At 43.9% G+C, this 26,158-nt stretch overlaps 1 protein-coding gene across 2 annotated transcripts in view; it reads right to left on the bottom strand.

The window, feature by feature from the left end:
* The window catches only part of AMZ2 (archaelysin family metallopeptidase 2), a 414,175-nt gene that overhangs the window by 276,159 nt on the left and 111,858 nt on the right, over positions 1–26,158 (bottom strand). For both annotated transcript variants that reach the window (XM_085617283.1, XM_085617284.1), the window contains one exon: positions 582–710. In XM_085617283.1, coding sequence (XP_085473409.1) covers positions 582–710 — 129 coding nt within the window. The remainder of the gene's footprint in view (positions 1–581; positions 711–26,158) is intronic.

Here is a 26,158-nt window from a genome sequence, read left to right as displayed (position 1 = left end):
GTGACCTCTCTTCAGAAGGGATGGAATTAGATCAGCCAGACAGGCTTCTACTATAGGGGTTTGCTATGATGTATATTAAGACACAGCTTGGATCACTATTTCGTTGGATAGTTCTTTAAAATCAGTAATTTATAAAGGCATTCTCATTTCTAACTATTTTAAAATAATTATTCTAAGCTGTATTTATATCCATTAGGTTTTATAATTCGAATACTTATGTTTACATGAGCATGCTTCATCTAATGAAAATAATTTTGAATTGAACTGTACGGATGGAGAACATTAAAAGACGTCTGTCTGATCAAAAAAGGCTAAACAAATCTGTTAGGTTGCAGATACACTTAAAAGAAAAGTAAGCAATTAGAAAATGCTACAATACCAGTAGATGACATCTTGCTTCATCTGAACATATATTTTTGACCAAATTAGTCAACTCTTCTTTTTAACAGTATACTGCTAAATCACCAGCGTATTACCTAACTTTATGTAATGCATTTATAAAATAAAATAAAAATAGGAGAAGCAGAGATGGATTGTTTCAGAGAGAAGACCCCCTTATCCTTACGTTAACCATGAATTACCTTCAGTCAATGAAGCCAGTCCAAACACAAAGTTCCACGACTCTCTTGGATACAGATCTATCATTGTTATCCCCACAATACAAAATGCATCACTCGGTTTCCTTTTCTTTAGGTAACTTAGAAGGCGCGCTGCAACAAATGAAAAGCATTAAAAAGTAAAATGCAAAAGATGTCATCATTATTTGCATAAGAAGCAACCATGCAAAGATTTCAAGAGATATAAGGAACTAAACATACATGTTTTTGGTCCTTATAGTACAAGGTCACTTCACATAGGAAAATTAAGTAGCTTCTCTGTCCTTGCTATTTTGCATAGAAAATGTTAGCTACTATCAGGGACCATTATAACAATCAAGTGGAAGCAAGAGGGTATAATCAGATTTCATTCCTCTCAATGTCTTGCAGTATTTTCGTCAAAAGAGGACTTCTATAGAATTATATTGGCATGCAAAAGAAAAACAAGGCGAGTGAAGACAAGATAAGCATGAGTACAAAATACATTCATATGCGTAAAAATAAGGCGACCTCATGTACACGAAGTACAGACAAAATTAAATATGCTGCATGTACATAAAGAGATGATATAGACATGTATAGAGCACAAGCGTTGACGACATAGGCAGGAGTACAGAAGAGGCTAGCATGAGAAAGACGAGGTAAACACTAGGGTGGAGGAGGCAATGGGCATGTTCATTTACTGTAGCGTAACAAGTCAATAAGAAACACGGTTAGTGGAAATCGATAGCCACACTGAGAATCAAATTATATCTGAGCAACTTGAGTGATCCACAATCACAGTAAAATCTCAGTAGAAACATTAATAGTAATTAAGGCTCCCGGTTTTATGGTATTTATATTGTTGTCTTTTCCGTCTGTATTTATCCATATTTATTTTAGGTTTTGTGAAAAAATTAAGTCGAAATGTGTATATTTCTGCATTTATTTAACCAGTTAATGTACACTTGTGCCTGAATGCCTGATATGTCTTAATAATATAAACACACTCAGATGATAAATTACGCACTTATAAGAAAACCTGCACATTTTGGTATCAAGGTTCTGCATATCTACTGCTGTTTAAGGCTCGTTACTAAAGTTCCATTATTTGTTTAATCCCTTGTATGTCAATCCGCACAGCTATTGGCCAGGCAGGCATAATTGACAGCATTCAGAATCATTAAAAAACAACCCAATTTCCATTTTTATCCACAATTAAAAATAAATACAGACAGGAAAATAAATATTTATCTGTAAAAACTTGTAAAAACGTAAAACAGGGAGCCTTAATAGTAATACAGAAAAATAGGAACCCATTCACGTAAATTTTCAAGACAAAAATGTGGCAATAAAAGAAGAAAATGAACATTTTAAGATACCTAAAGAATTATTTATGCATTTGCAGATGTGCCCAAATGGACCTGGCTAAGGAAACATTACATGGAGTAGTGTAATGATCATATACCCAGAAACGTGTTCAAAATGTAATAGTGCGCCCCCCCTCTTCTAACTAATCCCTTCTTTCTCGTTTCCCATCTTTCGCTCTTCTTAATTTATACTATCCTCTTCCTAGTCATCTTTCTCTATTTACTTTCTCTCCTCCTGTCTTAACCTCCTCCCCTGCAGACATGCCTCAATGCCGTATCCTAACACAGACCCACACCGTTTACCGTTTGTTGACACAAGCGTCACCTCCTCCTGCCCCGTTGAACACTCCAGGTTACTAACATGCAACACCTCTCGTCTATTATTCCCTCGCTCCTCCACTCACCCTACCGCCCCCTCATCCGGGGACTCCTCGTCCTTCATTGTTGAATGGTTACACGCCTTAGTTCTCCCAATGGGGCAACTGGGCAAGCTGCTCCTCGATGTGAGAAGCTGGCCTGGTACAAGATGTCCACTAATTAAAGTAGGCACCTTGCACCAGTCCAGACAAACCTTATGTTGATTTAAGACGTCTCAGACAACCTTAGAAAGCTATCCCGGAGGTTGCTGTGGAGAGAAGCCTTCAGGCTTAGTCTTGAAGGAGTGTAAAGCAGCTTGTTTTACCAGAATTCAATCTTGTAGTATAGACTTAATGAAAAGAGAACCAGACAGCAGTTATAAAAATATGTATTTATTATATAACACTATCTAGTACGTTACAGTATCTCCCACACGGAGATAGACACAAAGCACACAATACTTCAGCAAAGAAGTACCAGTAAATAGCACTAATACACAGAGGGCCCCATGGGGGGACCAAACCATCTACTAAGAAAGAGGGCACGCCTCGAGTCAAGACAGTGTCGAGAGGACGTAGAATTGCTGGGACCCCAAGGAACCACCCACGTGAGTAGACAGTGTCCCCACGGAGTGCATGTGCAGTGTGAGAACACGACATTGTGCTCCGTACAAGTCTATGTGTAAGTCGCGATTGGAATTTTAAGGTTTAAGGACCCTTCCCAGTGGACTTCAAAGAAACCCTGTGGAAGACAGACGGTTGGAGAGCCACCCCACCAGTGGATACCGAAGTACCCAAGTTACCTATCCCAGGGGAGCCGGATGCATAGGTGTGAAGTGGCATCGGAAACTGCTGTCAAACTCAATGGAGGACTTCAAGAAAGTGCCGCTAGTGGAAGAGGAGAAAGTGTCTGTAGGAATCTAAATGTGGATTCTTGTTGAAGAGTACCTGAAAGCAGAGGGGACAGAGTCTGGATCACTTAAGAGTGACCAGGGGCTCAGTAGATTAATGCCAACCGATGTCGGGGACTTCAGGATAGTTGACGGTGACTTTGACTCTGCAGCTGCAGGGACCAGGCGACGTCGAGGATGACCAAGAGCCGGATACGAGCTGTCCCATGAAGGATGTCATGTGCTGAGGAGTCGGTGTCCAGTGGGAGCACCAACAAGCCTTGGCAACGGCAACTCACGCAAACTGAGTGAGAGGGCAGCTCAGGCCTCGAGGGACGTAGGAGCCCACCTCCTGTGTTGCTGGACCCTTCGGAGTCCGTAGGAGATCGGGATCAGCAGACCGGTCAGCAGTGTTGTGGTGTCTGCGAATGCAGGGGAGTGACTCCTTCACTCCAAGGGGGAGTTTCTTCAGGTGTCTTGGATGCTCCACAGGTCCTATACGGATCCTGTATGGTGCACAGGCATGGACAATGCAGCAGACTAAGAGGGAGATGAAGTCGGGCTCAAACAAAGTCCAGCGAAGTCCAGAGTGCCCAGAAGGTCGAAGTGCAGTTGTTTCAGTTCTGAATCATGTCCACGACGAATCCAAGTTTCTACAGCCAGGTAAGCCCTTAAGTACCCATGGTAGAGGGTTGGAAAGATTCAGGGGACCCTCCCAGGGGAGGGTCTGGACAGGGGAGAGGTTACTTCCATGTCCTTTGTCAAGTTTCGCGCCAGAGCTGGAGCCAACGGCTCCCAGGACTGGTTTGAACTGGACTATGCACAGGGACACCAAATGTGCCCCTCATGCAGACTTTCACTGGCAAGCACATCCACCCAGCCCAAATACACTAAGCCCTGTATGGGAGGTTGTCACACCTCCCTGTGACAGGATGCCTATTGGTCTGCCTTCCCCTGCTTGAGCTTCGCTCAGCAGCAGAAGGGCAGAAATGTGTCTCTGGTCGGCAGCAACCAGATTATGCTGTCTAGGACTAGAAGGCTGGTACCCGGAACACCGGGAGCCCCACGAAGGACGTTTCTGAGGGGTGGGATCATACCTCCCACACCGGTCACCGGTCTGGGAGTATGATTCCAACATGTTTGACACCAAACACGATAGGGTTTGTTTCAGCCGTTTTAGAGTTGGTCATCACGCGGTCGCATAATGCCCCTCTAAAGTAGTATATGGCTGCTTCACTGACAACCCTGGAGAATGGATTCCGTAGGCGTAGGCTGCAGGGGTGTCCTGCTCATGCAGGGGTACCCTCTCACTTAGAAACAAGCACCCTGCCCTTAGGATTGAAAAGGCCTGCTATAGGGGTGACTTATAGGTTTTAAGTGCAGTGACACTTAGATATAGTAAACCTATATCTTACGTAAGTGGCACATGCACCAACTTACACAGGCTGCAATGGCAGTCCTGTAGTTCTATTTTGAATTGTCCCTCATGGGTGGCATAATGCATGCTTCAACCCATGGGGAACCTCTGGGGTACCTATGCCCTAGGTACCCTAGTACCATTTACTAGGGACTTTTAAGGGTACTCCAGTATCCAAACTGGGATGTACGTAAGTACTTGTCTTTACAATTTAAGGGACAAAGCAGATAGACTGGGGTCCTGATTAGCAGGATCCCAGTCAGACTGGTCAAAAACCAGCTTAGCACCTGGCAAAATGTGGGGGTACATATGCAGAAGGATCCTACCTTCCTACACTTCGTCAAGGATCTACTATTTATTGATATTGTTAGCATCCTTCCCTTCTGCCACACTATGTACATTGTCCTGTCCTGTACACCCGAGTCATAGTTCTGTTTTCAATAAACAACTACAACACAAAAAAATGTAATAGTGACCCTAAGAAAAGGCTAAGAGATCCTAAGCATACAGTACATTTGTCACATCTGTCACATACTGGCAGTTCAGGCTGGGCTTTTTCCCATGAGGAGCAGGGTCAAGACTGATTTGCATATGGTCGGGTCCAAACTGAGGTGGCAGGGTGGGTGAAAACATAGGATTGGAATGCGACCCCATGCAATTGCAAGTGGCTAAGATTAATTCAATTATTCCATCTATCACCTCATTGTTTTTACAGAAACAAACAGACGGCCTGATAGAGTTTATGTTCTCGTTCCTTACAGATGTTTTACAGAGGGTGGAGTACGTCCCTCTACACTTACTGATTGAGCCAGATTCCCTATTGATTCTCCCAAGACTGGGGACACATCACATATGATTCCTCTTCACTCCAATGAACAGGAACTGTTGCTGTAACCTAAGGGCCTGTTATGAAATAAAGAACGTATCTCCTACCTGATAGGCTCCAGACTCTTGTAGGAAGACCCTGCACTGTTAACAACATTTTGACGACAAGTTGCTAAGAGCCTGCATGAAAATGCAGCATGATTCTGGTGGCGGTTGAGAGCCATTAATGCAGACAAAGAGGTCTGTCCTGAGAAGGATGATAAACCTGTAAACCTGGAGTGATGTGTGTTGATATTAGGTTACTAGATTAGTATATAGGCTGCACAGTCAGGCTTGTTCTATGAATTGTATTACTATGCCAACATAGAATTCTTGTATGGGGATATTCCTGTGTGAGAGTTGGAAAGGAGCGTTGGTTGGGTGAGGAGCCTTCCCTGTACAGTTGCACCAGTATTCTTCAATAAAGCTAGTTCTACTTATTTGAGTCTTGAAGATTATTCTCCAAAGAACTGGCGACGAGCTGAAATGGCATGAGAACGCAGCAAGTTTTGCTTACAAGTTTTTGAAGCCTGTTCCTGTTCCCCACAGTTCTGAGTCATCGACTACATTGAAAGTTGGGGAGATGCCTTTGAGCTACATAATAATGAACTTACTGTGAGTGAATTTACTCTAAGACAACCTGTAAGTTATCTTCAATGTTATTGGCCAGGCATAACGAATGCTGTCGCACAACCCCAGTGCTGCATGTGAACACATCGCATGACCCTAATGTTGTGCGCACAGGTGTCACGTTTTGAAGTCATCTCAGACACAAAACGATCGCCATTTTGAATCGGCTCTGTTACTGCCCGCATTGTCAACTGGATACAAAGCGTATCGCCATTTTATACAGTTGTTGTGGATGCTCCAATGAACACTTCAGCTATTCGGTGGCTCGCAGAGCATGCATTGTATTTCAGCCAGGCTATACGTTAGCGTTCATGAACTTAAAGAGTGGCACCTCATGCAGAACTATAGTAAGTGCACTTGACATTTGAAGAAATTCTGACTGATTATTACCTGCAATTTTCTTCTCCACGATTATTGGATTCTCATAGTTATAATGCCTACTTTAAAATCTTGGAATTTCACAACACCACAGATTTTCATTTCACCTTCTGGGGACTCCTCTATTAAGTGGGAAGAGTGGCGTGAATATTTTTATATTTCATTTCCACGTTTAAGGAGGACAAAAAAATTACTCCTGGAAAGAGGAACAAAGTACTGTTACATTGTCTTGGACCAGATGGTTTAAAAATCTTCAGTCTATTGAGAAAAAAACGAGATTGCAAGGACAAGCAGATGATTTTACTAAAGCCTTGAAGGATTTAGATGCATATTTCAAGCCTACAGTGTGTGTAGGAATAGACAGGTACACATACTTTCACAGGAAACAAGTCAAAGATGAGACAATTGAAGCCTTTATTTCTGCTATGAAAAACCTAGCATTAACTTGGCGGTTTCGAATTCTGCATAATGAATTTATTTATCACCAAATGGTTATGCTCACATCTAACCCCAATATTTACGAACGTCTAGGGGCTGAGGGAGAGTCACCATTGCAAGAGAGGATAGATATAGTTAAAAGAGCAGAACTAACCAGAAGACTTGCGAAGGCAGTGCTATCGGAGGAAAAAGAGACGAGTGAGCAGAAGACAAACTAATGCTAAAACAGAGGCAGGATCTGCTACGAACTGAAAACAGAAGGAAGAAGGAGGAGAGTGAGAAATCAATTAACAAGAAAAACCTACCTTATAAGATGCTGGAAAGAAAATGCTGGCAGTGTGGGAATAGTGGGCATTCTACCAATGACAAAAGATGACCTGCACGTAAACAGAGATGTTCAGGGTGCGGTCTTGTAGGTAATATATTTAAAGTGTGTAGGAGAAAGAAGGATATTACAGTACAAATCTAAATGGAGGAGTGCAAGTCTGATTCAGATGGTTCAGGTGGGGCAGAAACTAATGTGTGTATTGAATATCAGGGAGGAAGAAGACAGTGCAATTTCTAAGGGGCGACCCACTACGTCAAATATTCAGACGATGAAAAAGAGACCAATGCGAGATATGGATTTTGGTGGAGTAAAACAGCAAATTGTTGCTATTTCGGAGTCTCCATATACTATTGTGAATAGAGAGGCCTTGGTTAGTAGGTTTGTTTACACATAAGGAGAACATGTTGAACTGCCTGATATTTCACCAAAAAGATTTACGGAAGACACTATAGATATGGTGGCTTCAATAGACTTGTTTTTAGATGGACCATCAGTACTGGGGTGGGAGATATTGGGGATTTAGGCATGATCTTAGATCCAAACAGTCCTGAACCTGTCATGATTGTGCAAGCGGAGGATGAAGCAGAAGCATTACGCGTTAGATCTTTTTCTGAGACTTTCTCTGGCAAAATAGGGATGCTTAAAGGGTTCCAACCAGAATCCTATAAAAAAAAAAAAAAGATGCTGTGCAATGTGTCCACAAAGTCAATATTCCCATGACGGTAAGGGAGGAAATTTCAAATGGATCTTGGGAAATTACAATCAACTGGTATAATAGAGCCAGTTGAATCCCCTGATTGGGTTGCTCCATTGGTAGTGGCAAGGAAGTCCAATGGCAAGTGGAGGCTATTTATTTATTTGTAGAGCACCTGGTTACACCACTGGTGTGTCCCCGCGCTTCGAGAGAACTCTAGGAGATGCGGTTGCTAACTGCACGTTCGGCCGTGATGTAAGGCCAACCGTGACTTATCCTTGAAGCAGTTGCACAAATAGCCAGGTCTTTAGTTGCTTACGAAATTTATTTTCGCATGGCTCTCTTCTTAAGTTCATAGGTAGGCTATTCCATATTTTTGCGGCGCGGTACCTGAATGAGCGTGCACCCATTCTAGCTCTGAAAATTCTCGGTACAATCACCAGGTCCTTGTCCAGCAATCTTAAGCTGCGCCCTGGTATGTATTTGGTGATTAGAGGTTGCAGATATCTTGGGCCTTTCTTTAGTAGAATTTGCTGGCAGTGGCACATCGCCTTAAACACGACTCTCTTTTCTACTGGCAACCAATGGAGAGCTGTCAGAGTTTTCTTAGCGTTGGATCTTCTTGGCAGGCCGAGTACCAGACGAGCCGCCGCATTCTGTACCCTCTGCAATTTGTCCAGACCCTTCTTTGTGACTCTCAGATATAGTAAATTCCCATAGTCCAGTTGGGAGGTTATTACTGAATGTACAATGGTCTTCCTGGCATTAGATGGTAGGAGATCCAGAACTTTCTGCAGAATTTTCATGGCGCCGTAACATTTTCCCGCTACCTTCCTGATTTGGCTCTCAAATGTCAATTCTGAGTCGAACCATACCCCGAGGTTCTTTACTTCTGCTTTTGGGGTCGGTATTTGGCCTAGTGAATCAGGCCACCACACGATGGACCATATGGATGGCAGCTTGGCTACAATCAGTGCCTCCGTCTTATTGTCATTTAGTTTGAGGCACTGATTTGACAACCAGTGTGCTACTTCTTTTAAACATTCAGAGAAACGTACAGCTGCCTGGTCCTTGTTCTGTGATAGCAAAACAATAAGCTGCGTGTCATCTGCGTAAGAGACAATCGACACCTCATGTTTCTCCACTCTCTCGGCTAGTGGTCCCACGTAAATAATGAAGAGAGTGGGGCTCAGGATTGAGCCCTGTGGTACCCCCTGGGACAGGGGGATACTTTTGGATCGATATGTTTGTTGTGTAACCTGGAAGCTCCGTGAAGAGAGGAACAATGCTAACCAGTTCAGGGCACTATGTCTGATGCCACACGTCTCTAGCTTGTGGAGGAGCAGTTTGTGGGAGACGGTATCAAACGCCGCACTGAGATCCAACAGGATCAGTGCGCCCGTTTGTCCTTTGTCTGCATATTTTCTCAGAGTTTCAGCGGCCATGAGTAGCGCTGACTCAGTGGAGTGAGCCCTTCTGAAACCTGATTGGGAGGGATGCAATAGGTCATTCCTATTTATATGCTCTACCAGCTGTTTGTTTGTTACCCTCTCTGCAATCTTAGCCATGAATGGCAGTAGTGAGATAGGGCAGAGATTTTCTAATATAGTTTGATCTAATGATGTTTTCTTTTTTAGTGGATTGACAATGGCCTGCTTCCATCTTGTGGGGACAATGCCAGTTTGGAAGGAGCGTTGGATAAGATCCGATATATACGGCATAATTGCACTGGCTCCCTCCATTATTATTTTAGGTCGGGCTTGATCCAGAGGGGAGCCAGATTTGATTCCTTTTGATAAGGCTGTAAGTTCATCTATTTCGAGAATCTCAAAGGCATCCAGCGTCACCCCTGCAAAATTTGTCTGGCTTCCGTATGTCAGGCCTATACCCTGCCGTGCTTCTACCGGGAAGGTGTCGTATATCTTAGTCACTTTATTCGCGAAAAATTCTGCTACCCTGTTGCAGCTCTCAGTAAAGGCGATAGAGTCATCTCTAGTTACGTGTGTTCTGAGGGACTTAAGTATGGTGAACATTTCTTTGGAGGAGTTGCTGGCCCCTTCAATTCTTTCAGTATAGAAAATACTTCTGGATTTCTTGATTAGTGCATGGTATTGTGTTAGTTCCTTTTTGTAATTTTCTTTGGCCCTACTGCAATACTCCTTCCTCCATACTCGCTCGAGCGTTTTACATTTTACATTTCCAGGTTAGCATTGGCTAGATTAATGCCTATATCTAGCGTAGGCTTTTTTCCCAACAGCGCCCGGGTGAAGGAAGTTGGGTTGAAATTATTCCATTTCCTAGTGGTAATCTCCTTGTTCTGTTCTTGCCTCTTTCTGTGGGAGGGTACTGTAAACTGGATAAGATAGTGGTCTGACCGGGGAAAAGGCCAAGGTGTGTCAACCTCTATCTCCATGATATTTGAAAAAATGGGATCCAGAATGTGTCCCCCTTGGTGCGTTGGTGTCTCTACTTTCTGTGCTAAGTTAAAAGTCAATAGGTCCTTACATATAGTATTAGCATCTTGGTTCTGTTTATTATCGAAATGTATATTCAGATCACCCAGTACCAAAATGTTTTTGTGTCGGAGAACTGGGTGTACTAACATTTCTTCCAGGCTCGTAATAAATTTCGATGGTGGACCTGGCGGGCGGTAAATTAGAAGGCCAGCTATGGGGTTATCTTCCATTGCTGCTAGGGTAAATGAGAAAGCCTCGCAGTCTTCTAAATCCGCTTTTATTATCTTACACTTCAGTGTGGACTTGTAGATTATAGCAATACCGCCACCTCTTTGACCATCACGGTCCTGCCTTTCTATCATATATTCATCGGGGATTGCGACCAGAGCATCTGGGGTGGAGCACTCACTGAGCCAAGTCTCGGTCAAGAAAAGAGCGTCCAGTGCTCGTTCCCTAAGAAGGTCATGGATCTTATATTTATGTTTAGCTAGTGACCTACAGTTTAGTACTGCTAGGTGTAGCTTCCCCTCCTTGGTATGATTCGTTTTAAATGTTAAGGTCATGTTACAGTGATTGCATTTCACTTCCTTGCTATCTACATTTATGGTATGTTTGCATAGTATGTCGATCGGTTTTGATTTCGGTTTCGTTGTAGGTGGACTTGAGAGATTTAAACAATAACATTGCATACAATCACTCCCTCCACCCCAAAGAATTATTATTTTTTTTTTTTTTTGTTTTGTTTTTTTTAAAACCTTTATTTGTGCATAGTAAAAGAACAAATACGGGCCTACAACCATCCGGCCGGCCACAATACGGTTAAGCACTGAGTCAAACATTACATCCCTTGTGCATTGATGATCAAGCTTAGCTACGATTCAAGAGGTATACACTGGAGAGATCCTTGACACCAGGGGAAGGAGAAGTGAAGGTTAATTTTAAGGTTTTTAAAATAATTTTTTCGAGAAAAAAGTCAGTAAAGGATAGAACCAAGGAGATTCGAGTCCGCAAGATGGCTTCACCACACAGGAGAGCAGCAGCATCATTAAAACGACCATAGAAAATCTCAGACAGTGAGGCGGTGCAGTTAGATAACAGGATAGTCACATGAGTAAATACGCACCCCTCCAAAGCCGCCCCCACTCAATCCACCCCACACCCGGACCCCGAATCGAAACAAGTATAGCGCAGAGACATAGAAGAAAAAGGCCCATAGAACTAAAAAAAAACAGTGAATTACCCCCCCACCCTACACCAATGCGGAGGCTACGGCCTGCCCCCCCCCCCAGCATAGTGCCTGTCGCCCAATGAACCCGAAATATAGACAAGAGAGAAAGTAGGAATAGAATGAAGAAAATAAGAAAACAAAGAAGAAAGAAAGCGGGGAGGAGCCCCACGTAACCTCGGAGCGCCCGGGACCACCGGCCAGCCACGCCTCCACACACTGAAAACCCACTATACCCAAAAGCAATCGTGTGAAGATAACGTGTCACAGCAATTTAAATGAAGGCAGACAATTCGCGACGAGTGCGCACAACATATGCAAACAGTTCCAGTCCGAGTCCAGTCCAGCCGTGAAACCATGGTGATATAACTCAACCTAGCCCTGGCCCGATCGCGGGCTTAAGATTAGACCAGCCCCCACATGAAGGCCCCGCATCCCGTGCAGACAAAGACAATATGGCCGCTGGGGAGAAGATGGAGAAGTAGAGTCACAAAATGGCCGCCGATCGGCTATTGAGGTCCCCTTGTGCACCATATAAAATCCAGACCTGGCCTGTAAAGTACACGAGTTCCACATAAAAGAAGCCGTAGGCCACCGTGAACAATTCCTCGAGGACGTCAGGTGTCGCTCAGCTGGATACTCTTGCGGGCGCGGTGGGGCAGGCAACAACAAGGCAGGCAGCGATGAACGGGGAAACAAAGTATCCGCAATTGAGCAGGAGAGCGATTGATCCTGGATGCCGGGAAAGCCAGTTGCAGACACCAGCGTAGCACGGTTATACACAGTCATTGCGGCCCCGCAAGAGGACAGAAGCACCGGCAGACCCATGTCTTGTTGATAACAAACGGGGCGCTCACGACCCGCAGCCGACAGTATGGAGTCGAACCGCTCACTCAGTGTTTGCAAGCCAGCACACAATTGCAGACGAAAGTCCCGCAGGGCAGCCAGAACGGAGCCGCATGTCAGCGGAAGCTGCGCCCCCACATCGGCAGCAATCCGGGACGGCACTGTGGAGCTAGAGTCTGGTAGAGGGAGGGCGAGGCGGGTAGCGGGCGAGACCGGAGCATCACCCCCCAGCAGCAGGCAGGCAATCAGCGCCATGTTTTATCGCTGAACGGTGCAGTGGCCAGGGGGGGGTCGTTACAAGGAGGCAATTCCCATCAGGTCTGCGCCGCAACAGGTGAAAGCCAACAGTCGCTTCCCCTCCCTCGGGCTCTCTTTGCCGCCGACTAGGCGATAGAAGAAGGGGGTCTGCAGCCTCCCACAGCACGGTCCACAGAGCGGGCCAGAAGACCCGCCACACCGGGGCTTACCCTATAGCTCCAGCCCGTCAGGTGCAGGGTGCAGGAGGTGTCCGGGCGTCTCTCCCCCGGCTCATCTGGCGACAGTCCGTGGTGTGAGGCGGGATCGGGACCGCGGGGCTCAGGTTTACGCCAGCGGGTCCGGTGACTGCGGAGCTTCCAGGGGGCCGGCCAAGGCCACAATAGAGCAGGGGTCCAGTGCGAAGAACAAAGGCACAAAGAACTCCGGCATCCGGGCGGGCTAAGACTCCAGGAAAGCGGCGGCGTGGTCAGCGCGTCGTCGCACACGGTGCACCTCGAAAATCGGCGAGGATAGGAATCAGGATGATAGTCCGAGGCCAAGGGCCGACGGAGCCGGGCGCTCAAGCGTCTGCTCCGGTCGCCATCTTGGCTCCTCCCTCCCCAAAGAATTATTAAGATGTTATCCATGACCAAGGGGGTTCAGTATTTCAGCACTATTGCTCTTACTGATGCTTGGCACCAAGGTCTGATCCACCCAGATAGCAAGACGCTAACAGTGTTCATCAGCCCATTTGGTTGACATTAATATGTAAGGGAATTTTGGACTAGCCTCGGCTGCAGCAATGTTCTGAAGACTGATGCAAGAATTGTTAGAGATATGATGAAAGTCATGTTTTTTTAAGGTTGGAATTTTGGTCATGGGAAGAACTAGGGCAGAACATGATAAAGATTTAAGCAAGTGTTGGGAATCTTGAACAAAAATGGTCTTACAGCTGATCTGAGTAAATGTAAAACTGCTAAAGAAAAGATCAGAATCTGGTCATTAGGTGAGTGGTGAGGGCATAAAACGCACAGCTGAGTTGATAGAAGCCATAAAGAACTCACCATCACCTAAGAATAAGGATGAGGTGAAGGTATTTTTAGGACTGAATTCTATTCCAAATTCCTATGCTACTTTTTTAGCAAGACCTATTCTATCTAGCAACTTCTGAAAAAGGACACAAGATTTGATCGGTCTGATGAGTGCCAGAGAGTGTTACAGGAAATGAAAGAGGATGCATGTAGTGCACCACCTTTACAACCCTGAAGAGTATTGTCACAAAGGATGCAAGTGGAAAAGGTTTGGTGGCAGTGTTGACACAAATTAACTCTGATGGTAGAGAAGGAGGAGCCAAGATGGCGACCGGGACGGCAGCGTAGATTCCCGGCTCCGTGAACCTCCGCATCCCGCACGGATATCCTGCATGAGATCCTTATTCTGCGCTACGAGATCGTGTTCGTAAACGAAAGTGGCAACCGATCGTGTGACCCTGAGGTTTCTGACTGCAGTACCGCCGGAGAAATCAGCGATTGAACTTTGCGGCCCGTGCGGTCCCGAAGCCGGGACCTCGAGTGGACGCCTTGGCCGGGCGGCAGTTTAACAACAGCGGCCTGTGGTGACTGGGTGGAGTCGGTCTGCCGGAGTGGTGCTCCCTTCGGCCTGCATTTTGCTGTGGTCGCTCCCCCCCTGCTGAGCGCTGCGGACCGAGGACATGCCCGGGTGTGCAATTCTCGGATTCTGTGGTGTTTGCCCCTGCCTTTGACGGTGAGCTGCCCGGACGCCGTCCCTGGTTCGGCCTGATCCTTGCGGGCTGCTCCCGGCTTTTTGCGGGAGCTGGTCCGTGGCGGAGACGACTATTGCCCGTGACCGCGCAACGGTTGAATCTGTTCCTCCCCCAGGATCCCTGTCTTCAGCGACGTGGACCTTGAGGCGTTGGTCCCGGGGTCCTGGCCCCAATACGAGTCGGGCCTTCCCAGCGGCCATTTTGTCACTATGCAGCCTACCATCCTGTCCGCCGGGACGCAGCGGGACTGGGGGTGTGTGACGGTCGGGAGTGTGGCAGAGCGATCGGAGAGAGCTGCTCTGGGGTACGGCGACCTCCTGGAGGCCCTTGGTGCCCTTCATTACTCCTTGGCTCATGGCGCCGGGGTCCTGGGGAGGAAGCTAGATGGTGTGGTATCAGCGTTGGGACAGTGGCGGCATGCTGGTCCACAAGTACACAGTGGCTTTCCACACTGCACACAGGAGGACGATGTTGCGGCCCCCCCCGCGATTAGTGTACAGCCGGACACTCCGGACAGTATGCTACCGTGTGGTCGGCTAACTGTGGGCTTGATCTGCTCCGGAGGTATTGGGCCTGAGCGGAAGATGGTGGCCTTGTCCCGTGCGCAATCTCCGGCGGCCCTGGGACGATTCCAGCAACGTGTGTCTCATTTGACTGCTTCAGCCTGTCTGGACCTTGTGTGCAGTGCAGATCCTGGGGCGGCACTGGAAAAGACGCCCCCCCATGAAGCGGTCCGTGCTGATGCTCAGAGACTTCCACCCCACCTGTGTGCGTCGCTTCCCGACTGTTTTTGGACACTCCTGTACCTTGGGACATCGGACATGGTGCTGGGTCGAGGGGCAGGCATGGGCAGAATCGCAAAGAGCGGTCAAGGCTGAGGCTGATCCTTCGGGAGTGGTCACCTAGTAGACAGGCGGACTCATGGTTGCGTGCTCTCATGGTTATTCGCATAGTTGGTGCATAATGCTCCCCACTCCCCCCCTCCTTTTTTGATATGATCAACCTGGTGCTGCTAATTGTTTGCTGTGGGGAGACTTCACCGTGCGGGAGGGAGAAGCCGGGGGTATGTTTTGAAGGCCCTCCTCCAGTTTATTACATTCCCTCCGCCCCCCCGTCTGGGGGGGCTCTTTCTTACTCCTTTTTTCCCTGTCTCTTCTATATTTCGGGTCTAGTTCCAGGGCGACAGGCACACTGCTGGGGGGTGGGGCCATACTCATTCGCAGAGGTGCAGGGTGGGGGGATGGGGGAGGGGACTCTTTAGTCTTTATCTCTTTTTCCATGGCCTCCTTTTTCTTCTCTGTTTCTTTTTGCTTGTTTTTCTGGGATCAGCGCGGTACACCTCTCTTATTGTGAATCGCTTGCTCTTAATGTGTGCCACAGTTTCCGGGGGGTTCGCTGGGCTTTAGGTACGGGGACCTGTAGGCGCAACTATCTTTGATATTGCTTCCCATCCGTACTTTCCCGTGTTTGCGCCATTGATTCAATGTATTGCTGCTTGCTGCTTGCGTCTCTTATCCTTGCCCCTTATCGCTGTTGGGAAACTGTTTGGCACCTGATCCTACTGTTTTGTTTTATTATAAAATGAAAAACCCTTTCTCTCCTGGTGTCCTACCTGAGCGGCTCATTGGCCGGACTATACTGTATTGTAGACTTTGCTTTCCGAGGTGCCGCCTGTGTTTACATGTGCTTTTATTGTTCTGATTGCTTAGCGGCCGGCCCCGGGGGGTTGTAGGCCCATACGTGTAAGTGATTGAAACGTCAATAAAGGTTTTTCAAAAAAAAAAAAAAAAAAAAAAACTCTGATGGTAGAGAAAATGTAATTGCTTTCGTCGCCTGTTTGCTCTCTCCGACTAAGGAGACATTTTCTGTTATAGAACAGGAAGCACTTGCATGTGTATGAAACATTTTAAACAGTACATATGGGGAACATGTGTACCTACTACCAAAGTCCTGATCACAAAGGTTTTTTTTTTTTAACGCTTCCCCTTGGTTGGCACGCCTGTCATTGAGGTTGTTAGGTTCCATTCTGAAGTTCGGTACGTGCAGGAGTTAAAAACAGAATTGCACATTTTTTGAGTCGCCTTCCATTACCATTAAAGGATGCTACCAGGAGACAGTTTGAAGACTGCTGTGTTGCTGAAGTGTGTGAGGATGAGAACGTCATTTTACAAGAAGAATGGATGAGTGAGCAGGAAAAGCATACGGTTTTGAAAGAAGTTGGAAAGTGGATTGTTGACGAGTGGCCAGAGAAAAAACTGTTAAGCTAGGATGTACAAGTCTTTTAAGAGTTGCAGCAAGAACTTTACATCTTTGAAGAGAAAATCATATGAATGGTAAACTGTTACTCCATCTGAATCTCAAGGAGAACCTTTTGAAAATTTGCCATGAGGGACATTTAAAGATTGTAAAAACCAAATTTAGGGTAAAAATTTGTATTGGTAGCCTGGTATGGATATAAATATTAAAACATGTGTAAGGGACTGCTTGTTGTGGAACGATGCTGACAAAACTCCAGTTACCTTGAAATCCCCTTTATGTCCAGTGAGCGCGCCTAGCATGCCAAGGGAGAAGGTTGAAACAGATATCATGGGACCAGTAAAGGAGAATGACAAACAGAAATTTCTCATTGTTATGATAGATTATTTCCCAAAGTGGCCTGAGATTGAAATAGTTTCAAAAGCAGATTCCGAAGTGAGATTTCTGGATAGAGTATTTGGGAAAAAAGGGTTAATTAAAATCATTCTGAGTGACAATGTGCCTCAATTTATGTCTGATGTCTTTAAGTCTTTTGTAAAGAGGAATAGGATCACTCATAGAACTACATCTATATACCACCTAGTGGTTAATGGTGCTGTGGAGCACTTTAACCATGAGATTAATGGTACCATGTAGCTTGCTATGAGAATGTGAATGCGAGTTGGACAAGAAAGGTTATGTTTATGCTGTTGGCACACAGGGTAACCACTTGTGCAATCACAGTACACAGTCCTTTTAAACTCATGAGAGGTAGGGCCGCAGCTACCGAACATGATTTAGGCTGGACGCCAGAGTGCAGGAGAGTAGAATATATATATATCTCAAACAAAACCCTTTCAGGCATAGAGTGACGCATAAATTATGCAAAAAAAGAAGCTGAGAACTCTGGTTAGTTCTCAAGTTTAGGCGGGGAGCAGCTTCAATATGAAGCGCACTCAACAACAGAGACACTCTAAGTTTGCTCACCTCAAATGTTTGCTCTTCTATCAAAGGCTTTAAGCATAGGATTAGCACAGTGCCATCCACACCGAGATAGAAAGGGACAAAATATTTTACCATTCCCATAGCAAAGTCTTTAAGCATAGGATTAGCACAGTGCTATCCTTGCCGAGCTGTAAAATGACCAAAGCCTTTTACCACTCCAGGCACAGTATTACGGATTTGGATTGGTAAAATACCATCCAAGCCAACCTGAAATTAATAAAAGCAACCCCTGACATGTGCTTCGCTCTCATTATGAAATTATGTGGATAGAAAGTATGTGTTATTTAGTCTATAGGAATTATGTAGTGTGGGATTATGTGTTATGGAGAGTAATTATGTGGTATGGTAGTCTGTGTTGTGGAGTGGTAACCTCAGGATAAGTCTTCCTCGTTTCCATAGAAGCTCAACTATGAACTCAGTGAGACATAAAAAGAAGGAATCTCTGAGGAGCACTTGTGGACTTAGTCAGAGGTATGAACAGGGCCACTGGAATTATGCAACTGTTTGGCTGCACCGACGTTTGCACTATTATACATTTTCTCCATTAGCCACATAATTCATCATCTGCTCCCTAATCTGCAGATATGAACAAAAAAGCCTTATTTCTAGCTTAAACGGCTCAAACGTTACCAAAAATGCAGCGACAAGTGTTACAGCGTGGTAGGAGGCCCTTTGCAAACCTAGAATGGTCATCTGTTACTTATTGCTAAATGTGGGTGTTAAATTGGTACTAATGGTGTAAAAGCCACTCTTGCTTCCTTCTGCGGCTCTCTTACCTCTTTCTGCATTTCTGTTGCTTCGTTTTGCACATTTTTCTTTTTCTGCACTTCTCTTGCTACTTTCTGCAAATCTCTTCTACTTTCTGCACCTCTCTTCCCTCTTTCTGCAAGTCTGTTGCCTCTTTCTGCACCTCATTTGCTTCTTTCTGTACCCCTCTTGCCTCTTTCTGCACCCTTCTTCCTCTTTCTGCACCTCTCTAGCTTTTTCTGTATCCCTCTTATGTCTTACTGCACCCTTTTTGCCTCTTTCAGCACCTGTGTTACTTCTTTCTGCACTTCTCTTCCTTCTTCTGCACCTCTCTTGTTTCTTTCTGCACCTCACTTGCCTCTTTCAGCAACTCTGTTGCTTTTTCTGCCGATCCCTTGCCTCTTTTAGCACCTCTGTTGGTTCTTTCTGCACTTCTCTTGCTTCTTTCTACACCTCTGTTGCTTCTTTCAGCAATTCTCTTGCTTCTTTCTGCACTTTTCTTCCTTCTTTCTGCACCCCTCCTGCCTCTTTCTGTACCTCTCTTGTCTCTTTGTGAACCCCTCCTACCTTTTTGCACCTCTGTTGGTTCTTTCTGCATGTCTCTTGCTTCTTTCTGCACCTTTCTTCCTCTTTCTTCACATGTTCTACCTCTGTAGGCATTGTTAGAAATTAGCATTTAAAAAACCTTAGAAATTCACTGAAAAACCCATAGGTTTAAGGGACGTTGTAGTTAGTTGGACATTTCACTCGTTCAAAATCAGAGAAATTCGGCTGTTATAGTCAGTTGAGCCAACTATAACTCGCGCCCCCGCAATTCACTGCTGATGACGTCACATATTACAGCATTCATGACATGGGCAGTGACATCACTGATGACATCTCAAATTACATCATTGTTGACAGCACCAATGCGATATTTGATGCGCCTCCTCACAACCTAATATAACCTTTGATACACCCACTCTAAAATACAGAATACCATTTTTGGAAACCATAGGCACACTAATACCAGTTACTACATACCCACTCACTGATTCCTAGGTCTACACACACGTCCATCATTCACCCATACAGTCACTCACACATGCAGTCACTTTTCAATACAGCACTATCATTTGTACTCATACACCTATACAGACACCCACACATCACCACTCATCCATAGTTTCTCACACACCTAGTCAATCATGCAAAGAATCATTCACACTCCCATTTACTCACCTATACAGTTATACACACACCACCTCACTTATTCATACAGATACTAACACATATTTACTCTCTTATACAATCACTGATAGAAGCACACACTCATCCATACAGCCACTTTCACAATCACTCACTCTCATTTATAGTGATTTATATACTCCAACACTCACATATACTGCCTTTCACATATGTAATTACTCATACATGTGCCACTGAGACATCCATTCACTCACCAACACACCCATACACACACTCACCCACCCATACAGCCCTTCACAGATGCACTCTTGAACTCATACACCCAGTGAATTACCAACTCACACTTCTATGCACAGTCACACACCCCCACCCACCCACACAGACACTCAGACACCCATACAGATACTAAGACAACCAATCAATAACCAATTTAGACACTCATGTAGTTACTCACCAACCCATGCAGCCGCGTACACACCACTGACAGACTGATAGACATTTACACAGTTTACTTACTAACCCATGCATTCAGTAAGACATGTTTAATCACTCACTTATACAGTCAGTCACCCACCTACTAAATCATCCATTCAGACACTCATACTTCAATACACCTTGGCATATGTATATATGTATGTATATATATATATATATATATATATATATATATATATCGGCAAAGCACTCTCCTCTCTCGTATCCGACCAGCTGAGCAGAAGGGAGCACGGACCACAAGATTCTTTTCAAATATCTGTTCGTTTATTCAAAGACTTAAACAAACAAGGCAGCCATTACGCGTTTCATCCCTCCTGGGGGACTTGATCACATGACGCAGTTTATCCAATGGCATACGGTATTTAAAGGAAAAACATTTTTTTACATTCTTTACATCATGTCATCTGATTGGGCAGCACTTCAACAAAGGTTTCCTTTATAAATTTCATTTCTAATGATGGTTAATCAACAAAGATGTACGGTAAGTCATTATTATTTGAACCTTCACATGAAATCTCAGGATAAATCCTGTAATGCTCACCGTTAAATACTAGTGATATCGAGCCATTATTATTTGAACCTTCACATGAAATCTCAGGATAAATCCTGTAATGCTCACCGTTAAATACTAGTGATATCGAGCCATTATTATTTGAACCTTCACATGAAATCTCAGGATAAATCCTGTAATGCTCACCGTTAAATACTAGTGATATTGATTCAGAAAATTTGGGCCCAATTTATTTATAAAATTGAATAAATTAAATAGAATAAATTAAAAAAACGCTCATGTTGGTCCTGATGGAATGAGGTAGAATAGTTGTCACTAGTGCCACATATAGCTTCTCAAAAGGTAAAGAGAAAGAATAATGAAATATGTAAATATATAAATATATGAACATATGCATATATTTAAACACAGTATGTGTGTGTACTTCTGTTCAAAATTTCTCTTATTGTGTTAAAACCCAACATATTCTAAAATTCAGTCATATGAATAAATATCATGAATAAATATATTTAAATAACAACAATTCACAATTAAGATGGTTAAAAGGTTAAAAAGTTAATTGTGCATAAATATATATATTAAAACACATAAATATACACAATAAATAATAAATATTAAATATTAAATACCACAATATCTAAAACCATCAATTGTTCATGTTTCCAAGTTATCAAAGTTGGTTCACACACTGTCTCACCAATTTGTAGACTGAAATGTCTTTTAAGGCTAAATGATCTGCATTAAGTTGAGTTGAGTCAACTGGACCAACAAGTTATGATGAGCATATATTCCAATTTATAAGTGTGTTGAACCACTGTTAGTGCCTACCTGCTAGATGACAAACAATAGTGAAAGACTTAATGCCCAAACATTTTTTCTTTTTCTTAAAAACATATACTTAAAATACAGTATAAGTACATATAAAAACATTCATATTTAATTGTGTACTAAAAAATACCTAAAAACACCGTGATAAAAATTAATGTGGTTGAGAGAAAAGGAGAGGTAGATGTTTCAAGTGGAGGCAATAAGGGACCCTTAGACTTGTGACTATTAAATATAACAATGAATGTGTAATTGCCACAATATTCTCATGGTTGTGGCATGTTAAGGAATGTTTATGTATTAAGAAGCTCAATGGTCTAGGCAGATGTTGTTCGATAGCGCGGCAAGAAGGCTAAGGTGACTCAAATATTGGACAGGTTATAGATGGAAAACCTTGTTATAGACTTGCATGTAACTCCTCAGAGCTGTTGAGTCCATTTGGGTGTTTGCTATCCAAATTTAAAATGTAGTGCATTTCCAATAATCTAAGGGATTTTTCCCTGTCACCCCCTCTTTTGTTTCTAGTTACAGAATCAATGAAAAAGTATTTGAGGTCTTTGGGGTTGCCATCATGCTTTTCATGAAAGTGCCGTGCTACCGGGTATGCCTGGTCCTTGTTCTTAATAGCTCGTAGGTGTTGGAGTACCCTTTTGTGGCCTGGTAATATAGTACTCCCTATGTACCTTAAATTACAGGGGCACTCTAAAACATACACCACATAGTCTGTCTTACAGTTAAGGGCTTTGGTAATGACTTTGTCAGGGCCGCCAAAAGGAGTTGGATAGCTGGACAAGGAAACGCCATGCTGACAGTCCTTGCAGGTCTTACATTTAAAAAAGCCTAGTCGTTGGGCCAGCCAAGATCCCTTGGCTGCAATTCCGCAAGGATCATTGTCAATAAGAGAATCCTTCATGGAAATCCCTTTCCGATAGGTCAATGAGGGTTTCTTCGGTACCATGGTGCCAATGATAGGGTCTTGTTTAACAAGGTACCAGTGTCTGTTGATGAATTTTCTCACTGACATTTGATGATGATTAAAATCTAGGATGAATCTAAAATCATCAACAGTATTGTCAGGGACCATAGACTGTATCCTCTTGTCTGGTATTTTATCAATGTTTTGGAGGTTAACTTTTGTGAGAGCTTTGTCTAGGCATTTTTTGCTGTATCCTCTAGCCTTGAATCTGTTAATACAATCCTGTTGTGCTACTTTCAAAGCTTCTTGGTGGCTACAGATGCGCTTTATACGTAAGAGCTCACCATAGGGGATGCTCTGTATAAGATGGCTTGGGTGCGCGCTGCTTGCATGTAGGATAGCATTTCCCGCCGTGGGTTTCCTGTGTAGCCTAGTTTCTATTTTGCCTTGTTCCACATAAACTTCTACATCCAAAAAAACTATATTTGTTTTACTTGTATTGGATGTAAAGTGGAGATTGAGATCATTGTTGTTAAGCGATTCAATAAATTCCGAAGCTCCCTCCTCTGTACCTTGCCAAACAAAAAATAAATCATCAATGAATCTCAGCCATCATTTGACATTGCGCTCAAAAGTTTCAGAGTGTTTTACCATGAGGACCTGCTCCTCCCACCAGCCCATGTGTAGACATGCATAGCTGGGGGAGAAGCTGGCCCCCATCGCTACACCTCTCAGTTGTTGATATATGGTATTCTGAAACATAAAAATTTTATTCATAAGACACAGTTCGACCATGTTAACAAGCATTTTGTTGTGTTCTTCATGCTGTGCACCCTTCTTTGCCAGATAATATTTCATGGCTCGAAGACCATCATTGTGTCTGATAGAGGTGTAAAGTGATGTAACGTCAAGAGTAATTAGGAAGTATTCATTGTTCCATTTGAAGTTCTTAATCTTGGAGAGAAAGTCACCAGTGTCTTTAATGTATGACCTTAAATTTTGTACATGTTCTTGAAGGAAATAGTCAACATAAATGGAAGTGTTCTCAAAGATGTTGTTGCGGGCAGATATTATGGGTCGGCCAGGAGGGCTGGTTTTGTTTTTATGCACCTTCGGTATGAAATAAAGAATCGGGATTGTTGGATTGGATTTCCATAGATATTTGTATTCATCTGACGTTAGCAAGCCCTTTTCTCGCCATGCCATCAAAGTAATACGATAAGAAGTATGCGTTGCGTTCCAAGCCACTCTGTTACTATTACCATAACACGACTTATCTTCCAGGTGTCTCATCGCTTCTTTAATGTACTCCACTCTTTTCCAGAGCACCACATTGCCTCCTTTGTCGGCGCTCCGCACGACTATTTCCTTATCGTTTTTGATTTTGGTTATCAAAGAATGATATTGCAGTTCCTGTACATTCTTTTTGCTGCGTCTTGGCTCATTGTGTGTCATTCTATTTAGACCTTTCAATTCAGTAATAACTTTTTCTTGAAATAAATCAATGGTATCTTTAAGCATCAAAGGATAAAATGAGGAAGGTGGTTTAAACGGTGTCGCACATTTTATAATTGTGGATGATTGAGTATTGCTAGGAAAGGTTTCATGAGATTCAAATGTTTGATTCCCTTCACAGGCTAAATCATAGAGTGTGTCAATCAATGATTCAGAATCGAGCATGGTGTTGGATTCATTGACCATTTCTTGTGTCAGTGACCTGTAGCTGCCTGGCGTTGTTTCAATTGCTGTATTCTTTTTCCTAGCCAGTGCGTGGAATTTTTTCAATTTTAATTTCCTGACACTTTTGTAAATATCAACTCTAGACTTGGAGTAGTTGAACGTATTTTCCGGGCAATAAGAGAGACCCAAAGCAAGTATTTGTAATTCAGCTTTGTTCAGAATCATATCTGTTAGATTGATGACTGTCATATTGTTAGAAACATCATCAGCAGCACTGGGATCTATTTCTTCCAGTATCTCCTCTGTTGCTTCTTTGGATACTTTTTGTGTGATCCTTCTTCTCTGGGCTTTTCTCCTCTCTCTCCGTTTTTTATTTTTGACTGTTCCTGATTTTCCCCGGTTTGTTGTTTTCTTGGCCTGAGGGATTGTAGCCATTCCATACATAAAAAATCCACTTCGTCTGTGAGGGAGTGCCTGCGTGCTGTATTTGATTTGGCTTTATCAATTTCTGATCCACTTTCTGCTGCTGAACTTCCCTCTGATGCGGATGTTAAGTCAGTTTGTTGGTTGACCCTCGCCGCCTCTTTTTTCCTTATGTCTGTGTTATCAGCTTTAAGCGAATCAAACTTTCTGGCAAAGGTAAATATTCGGCCTTGTTCATAGTCGCATCGGTCTCTATGAAATTTGAATGTCTTACGCTCCCTTATCCTCTTTTTTGAGTCGTTTTTTCATATCGGTTTTTAGTTTTGCAATGTCATCCTGCTGCTCCATTTTCTCCAATTCTTTATTTAAGGACTCAATTTCATCCGCCAGTTTGATGCAGTCCTTTTCTGCATATTTGACTAGGATAAAAAGCAATTTGCGGGAAGACTCGAGATTGGTTTCTTCCCATTCGCGCATCATGTCACGGTCCGGTGCTTCATAGCTGGGGGCTATGAGTATCCTCAGACCGCGGGGAATCCTCCCTACGTCAATATAGCGCTGCAAGGACTTTGCTTCCCACCAACGTTTTTGCTCAGTTCTCATTGCCTTCTCAAGTTGTTTGCATTTTTCTTTTATTCCTGGATTTTTTCCTGTCACTGGGGCATTCTGGGTATTGTAGTCCGTTGGCGGTACATTGTCATCACAAAACATTGCCGCCGCCGCCTCCTCCCTTTCTCTCAATGCGTCTGCTGCCATCTGAAGTTTGTTTTGGTCAAATAAAATTAAATGAAAGATTGCTGGCGATATCAGGCTGGATTGGGTTGTTCCCTGACTTCACTTAGTCACACAGCCCGTGTTCGCCACACTCGAATCACCCCACACCCAACCCGGAACAATTGAAACTGGAGCGGGTCTCTACTCAGAACAGAGATCAACAGTTATGCGGTAGTCGCTTCCTCCGAGACGACCCTCGCTCACCTGTGTCTTTGCCAAGTTTACGACACTCGTTCCTCCGTAGTCCTGGTTCCGTTGGGGGGCCTCTGGGCTGTTAATCCTATCGGATTCCAATTAGACGCTCGTTCCCAAGCGGCAGCTCCTTTGCAGCCGGTGAGCCCAAATCATGGGGGGGTCCGTGTAAGAGACAGAAGGAGTCCGGAAACTGTCTCAAAAATATCGGCAAAGCACTCTCCTCTCTCGTATCCGACCAGCTGAGCAGAAGGGAGCACGGACCACAAGATTCTTTTCAAATATCTGTTCGTTTATTCAAAGACTTAAACAAACAAGGCAGCCATTACGCGTTTCATCCCTCCTGGGGGACTTGATCACATGACGCAGTTTATCCAATGGCATACGGTATTTAAAGGAAAAACATTTTTTTACATTCTTTACATCATGTCATCTGATTGGGCAGCACTTCAACAAAGGTTTCCTTTATAAATTTCATTTCTAATGATGGTTAATCAACATAGATGTACGGTAAGTCATTATTATTTGAACCTTCACATGAAATCTCATATATATATCAAACATATTTAAACTTTACAGAAACACACAGTCACTGGATGATGTCATCAGTGATGTCACTGACCATGTCATGAATGATGTAATATGTGCCGTCATCAGCAGTGCATTGCGGGGGCGCGAGT

This window comes from Triturus cristatus, chromosome 7 (genome assembly GCF_964204655.1).
Source record: "Triturus cristatus chromosome 7, aTriCri1.1, whole genome shotgun sequence".
NCBI classification, from domain to species: domain Eukaryota; kingdom Metazoa; phylum Chordata; class Amphibia; order Caudata; family Salamandridae; genus Triturus; species Triturus cristatus.
Note: the sequence above shows the minus strand (reverse complement) of the source record. Positions and strands in the feature narration are given on the sequence as shown.